The 5,771-nt window shown below is 49.9% G+C and overlaps 1 protein-coding gene across 1 annotated transcript in view; it reads left to right on the plus strand.

Annotated features, from left to right (window-relative positions):
- Nucleotides 1-5,771, plus strand: part of FAM117A (family with sequence similarity 117 member A) — a 26,694-nt gene that overhangs the window by 16,408 nt on the left and 4,515 nt on the right. Inside the window, exons 6-8 of the mRNA XM_019638510.1 lie at nt 3,040-3,078; nt 4,265-4,466; nt 5,679-5,765. Coding sequence (XP_019494055.1) covers nt 3,040-3,078; nt 4,265-4,466; nt 5,679-5,765 — 328 coding nt within the window. The remainder of the gene's footprint in view (nt 1-3,039; nt 3,079-4,264; nt 4,467-5,678; nt 5,766-5,771) is intronic.

Genomic DNA, 5,771 nt, shown 5'->3' on the forward strand with positions numbered 1-5,771 from the left:
CTTTGCCTCCTCCCCTCGGCCCAATCACAGCTACGTCTTCAAACGGGAGCCCCCAGAAGGCTGTGAGAGAGTGCGTGTGTTTGAAGAGGCCACGTGAGTACCTCTGAGGGAGGCTTAGGGATGGGGGGGTCCGCCCCGGGCTGTCCCAGTGGTCGGGCCCTGCTTCAGTCTCGGACTCTCTCTCATCCTAGAGGTGTTGTCCCCTTTAGATTATTGGTATTGCAGCTTTTCCATGATCAAACTTGTTGACATTACCTACTCTGAGCACTTAAGTCTTTGCTTATCGTTATCTCCATAGAAACCTGCTCTCTGCCCACATGCCAGCCACAAGCGCAGCAGGAGCTGGAAAGGAAAGCGCTCTGAAACCTAAACCCTTTGTTTCTTCGGTTTTTTTCCATCCCTGGGGAAGGTGTTAGAATTTGCTAGACCATAATCAGGGAGAGAGAACATATTGGTAGTTTTCAGGCGAGAGGAGAAGTGTTGCTTCCCCGCTGGAGGGGCAGGGGAGCCTAAACGGCTTTCTAATTGTTTATGAGTCAAGTCTTCACCTTGTAGCTGCAGTGGTTCAAGTGTCCTGAATGTCCAGATGGAAATTTCCTGTCCTTGCAAGTAAGGACTATAGAATATTCTCAAAACCGATTGGACAATTCAGAAGCCATGCTTATATTTTCTTTGCTACGGTTCCCTGCCATTAGCAAAGAGAATCGAAGGCCGACCTTTCCACTTACCCACACAGCCAGGGTATCCCCTTGGCAGATACCCTAAGAGCTCATTTCATTCCCCCCGCCAGCTTTAATATTCTTCAGAGCAGATTCACCGTGAAAGTTGTGGTTTCCATGGATGGCATTCAGGAAGTTTAGTCATGGCGTGCGTGGACATCTAGCTGGGACAGGGTTTGGGGCCTTGAAGGCTCCATTTGTATCTCAGAGAAGGGAGAGGATAACCCATGGTGGTGGCAGGAGGTACATGTAGAGCCCAGAGTGGGAGTTCAAGAGAAAACCATGGCCACCAGGGTGTTGCTCGCACCATCGGTTGCCTGGTGTCTCTCCGGAATGCTGGGTCCTCGGGGGTGATGTGGAGGGGAGAGGCCAGATTGTGTAGTTGAAGCACGCTGGACGCTCATGCCCTTCGCCAGTCCATGTTATAGCGAGTAATTACAGCCTGGAATTGCTTGAGGAAGTTAGGCAGCCGCTTGTCTTGATCCTTTTTAGACTCATAATGCCAGAAGAGGTCTCAAAGTCATCTCATCTAGCTTCCTGCCCTCGTGTCAACCTTTTAAGAGAGGTGCTGGTCTGTCACTTACTTTTAAGATATCCTGGGATAGAAATTCTCAGCTCATTGGGATCTCTTCATCGGGTCAACTTTCTCCTTGGGAAAGTTCTCGTGTTTAGTAGTTCTTTTGCCACGATTTCCTCTTCCTGGCCACTGACCCCCGTAAGTTGGCCTGGATTCCCCAGAGAGGAAATCAAGCTGTTCGGGGTCATGCTGGCTGCCCGCATGCCCCTTAAGCGTTGCTTGTCTCTCTGGGTCACCTTCCTCACGTGCAGGTACACACATTGAGAATATTTCCTCTCCTGCCCATTCCCCACCCCTCCATAAAGTGGGATCCTTTTAAACCCTTCTTGGTCAGGGGACACCTTGCCACTGTGAAGTCCTCTGGGACCCCAGGCCTTCACTACCTTCCATCTCTCACTCTGTGCCAACCTCTGCCCCCCTCATGCCTCGCTCTTCTTCCTGGGTTTGGAATTCCTAGGATTCTGCAATTAAAATGGTAACCACCATATCAAGCTACACACTAAATGCATTGTTCTGTATATAGATTACACTTCAAGAAAGAGGTGGTTGATGGGAACCATTGGCGACAGAGCCTCCCCGTCACCCCACACATTAGTCTTCTCATCCAGAATCCTTACAACCAGCAGCTTCTTGGGCTGTGTCACCCTCGAAACACGGTCACACACTTTTTTTTTTTAATCATAAGGATTCCTTTCTCTAGAACTCTCTGACCTAACCTCCGTTTATCCTTCCATTTCCCCTACACGATAAAAAGGGTAGGGCTGATTCTTTCCATGTTAAAGGTGAGACAGTCCAAGCCAAGACCACATGATGAGTTAGAACCTAGATCTGATAATGTCTGACAGCCTTTCTCACAATGGTTACTTACTATCCTTCCCTCCCAGCAGGGGTTTTGAAACAACTCATTCCTTTCAAATGTGCTGAAGAATAAGATTCTTTCGGCCAGTAGATTTCAACGGGGGACAATATTTCCCCCCTCCCCAGGGGACATTTAGCAATGTCAGGAGACATTTTTGATTGTCACAGCTCGGGGGGAGGGGTGTCAGATGCTACTGGCACCTAGTGGGTCGGGGCCGGAGATGCTGTTAAGCATCCTGTGATGCACAGGACAGCCCCCCCCACAACCGGGAATTATTCTGCCCCAAAGGTCAGTAGTGCTTAGGCAGAGAAACCCTGCCGAAGGCTGTAAAAAGTCTTAGAAAGCCACTTTGCCTGGATCTATGCTTTCAGGCAAGGGGGTCTGTCCCCCAAACAGCATTCACTGATGAAATCTCTCAAAAGATCCTGTGGTCTCCTCTTGTAGAATCACATTGCCAGGAAGCTGTCCTTCCTGTCTAGCTTCAATCCCTCCTGTTTCTAGCTAAAGTAGATTTCCTGTTGTTTAGCTATATTTCTAAAACATGAAGGGCTGAGGAGCCTAAAGACTGGTTGTTGCTCAGTAGCCTATCGTTTTTTGGTCAAGTTACCATCCTGTTTGAATAGAGGCCTAGCTCCCCTAGTCTCCCAACACTGTGACATCTCTCATTCCTTCTCACTGGCTGTGTGTCTGTGTGTAAACGTGTGTCTGTGTGTTTCTCTCTCCATCCTCCAGGTCCCCAGGTCCTGACCTGGCTTTCCTGACGTCCTGTCCTGACAAGAACAAAGTCCATTTCAACCCAACCGGCTCGGCCTTCTGCCCCGTCAGCTNGACTCAGCCCCTGCCTGCACCGGAGCCTGGAAGGGCTCAACCAAGAGCTAGAGGAGGTGTTCGTGAAGGAGCAGGGTGAAGAAGAGCTGCTGCGGGTGAGTGGGGCCCTGCCCTGATGCGCCGACAGGCAGCATCCTGCTGAGTGGACATGGGGAGGTGGGACTCTTGCAGGAGCTCACGGACTGTGGCTACAGCAACAGAGCAACCTGCAAACACCAGCCTACAGAAGGAAGACAAGTTGAGTTTATTAACTCAAAGGACTTAGAGTCTCAGGGACAGGAGAGCCAGGTGGGTGTAACTGGGGAGGGCTTTGTGGTGGTGGGGAGACAGAGAAGGGGCAGGGGTCCGCAGAGTGGAAGGTGCCAGCTGGAAGGAATAGGCATTCTTCCACCAAAACACCAGCTCACTGTTACCGCGTGCTTGGCACCAGCACCGTCACTCCTGGGCCTCAGTTCAAGCCACCCCATTGCCTGTGTTACCACTTCCCTTCCCTCCGTCTCTACCTGGGGACACACATTCATCCTTCATGCCCAGTGCCCCTACACGGCCCTCTCCCCTGCCCCTCTTCCCAGGCAGAATTATTTGCTACTTTTTCTGCCATCTCAGGCACATTTTTATACTGACACAGTATAATTGGGGAATGCCCGTTGGGCAGTACTAGTATGATTCTAGTGGGCACACTCCTCAGTTTACGATTTACTTGCTGGTTGATTTTTCATTTGCATGTATATAGGATTTTATACCCACCCAAACACATGCACACAGTTTGGTGAGCTGTGAGTACAAGTACCATTGACTGTTTTAAAAGGGGGAGGGGTACTCAGTACATGATGATCATCTGCATACTTGTCCCGCAGTGGCCTACAGTGGTTACAGTGCCCTGGTGGTGTGCCCTCTATCCTGCCCCCCATTGTTATTCATCTTTGTGTTCCCGGAGCCTGGCACGCAGAAGGCAGACAAGCTCCCTGCCCTTGTGAAGCTTACGGCCTGGTGGAGGTGACACATTGAGAAACCATTCAAATAAATATGTAATTATAAATCAGGCTTTAAGTGTTATGAGGGGAGAGAAGCAAGTGCTAGGGGACACATAGGAGGGGATTTCCCTTAGACTGGGGGGTGGTTGGGAAATCAGTGACTTGAGGAAGTGGTATCCTGTTGTCACTGTGTGTTATAAACAGAGGACGAGAGCAAGAGCAAAGAAAGGGCCCTCAGAGTCACCGCAGCTCTGCAGGCTTGAGGAGACAGGCCTGAGAGTCGTTGCCCACCCTCTCTCCCCGGCAGATCCTTGACATTCCTGATGGGCACCGTGCCCCAGCTCCTCCCCAGAGTGGCAGCTGTGATCACCCTTTCCTGCTCCTGGAGCCTGGCAACCTTGCCAGCTCTCCGTCCATGCCCCTGGCATCCCCCCAGCCTTCTGGCCAGACCAGCCGTGAGGAACACCGGGGTGCCGTTGAGGAGCTGGCATCTGTCCCCAACGACAAAGGTAAGCTGAGGAGGCCGAGGCAGCGGGCCCACTTGGGGGTGCAGGGGCGACTCCACACCCTTTTCCGCCTCTCATCAGTTTCAGGCCCAGCATTTTTACTTAGCAGCCAACTAGGATATCTTTATGAGTCATCTTTATTCCGTGTATTATACCAGTAATAATAACGGTCCTTGACCTCGATTCTGATTTATAATTTATATAACATCTCTGCACCTACTCATATACTTGCATTTCATCCACACTGTAATCCAAAGACACGATCCCCCTGATCCCCATTTTGGCTGAGGTTCAGCACTCCATAGTAGATAGCCCTTGAGTCTATTCAGGTGTCCACTGTACCCATTAGCAGTAATAGGTCGCAAGGTGGTTGTGAATGATATAAAATAAAAGAATGAGGTCTCTTGCCCAGGGTCACCCGGTTTGACCTAGATGGAAACCCAAGCTTTCTGACTCCAAATCTCTACTTTCTACTATGCCCTGGCTGCTTCACCAAGCGGACAAGATATGAGCTCTTCCTCCCGACAGTAATGATGCTTACATTAGAAAGCTCTGTTGCCTGCGTTGCCTCATTTGACTCTCCCAGCAACCCCGTGAGGTAGTCTGGTCAAGGGCATGATCTAACAATACCAGAGAGGAATAAGGAATAAATGTGAGATAAATACAGATAAAGTCAATATTTGCAACCTCGGCAAAGTACATTCTGTGTGGAAAGCAAGAGGAATTTTATCCCTCAAGTGAGGTTGAGTAAAGATTGCTTCTCTGAGTCAGTACAAGAGCACTTCCTGGAAGAAGAGATAGATTTTCAAGGCTGTGGAAAGGAAGAAGCTGTGGTATGTTGGCAGGCAGGGCAGCACAGTCTTGGAAGAAGGCAGAGAGAGACAGAAGTTAGGATTCCTTTAAGTCTGAGACTTGGAGTTCAATCCCTGTTTACCTCTGGGGAAATATAGAATTGGTATTAGTCCTTATTTTTTCATCAATTCAATGTTTTTTTGTTTATTTTTTTTTATCCTGTATAACGGGATATGTATTTCTGTAAGCTGCCTCAAATTTTTTAAGGTAGAGTATGGACAAACAACACAGATCAGCATAACTGCCCCCTGCCGCCCACTTTACCATGTCTCCTAGCCTCTTCCCCCTACACCAGGGCCTGAGCCGAGGATGGTAGAGATCTTTCCATCAGCTCTACTGGACTCAGCCTTGCCCTGTTTGTAGCCTCCTCTCCAGGCCACCCAGCTTTCCTTGAAGATGGCAGCCCATCTCCAGTCCTCGCCTTTGCCTCCTCCCCTCGGCCCAATCACAGCTACG

The sequence above is a fragment of the Hipposideros armiger genome, unplaced genomic scaffold (assembly GCF_001890085.2).
Source record: "Hipposideros armiger isolate ML-2016 unplaced genomic scaffold, ASM189008v1 scaffold_40, whole genome shotgun sequence".
NCBI lineage: Eukaryota > Metazoa > Chordata > Mammalia > Chiroptera > Hipposideridae > Hipposideros > Hipposideros armiger.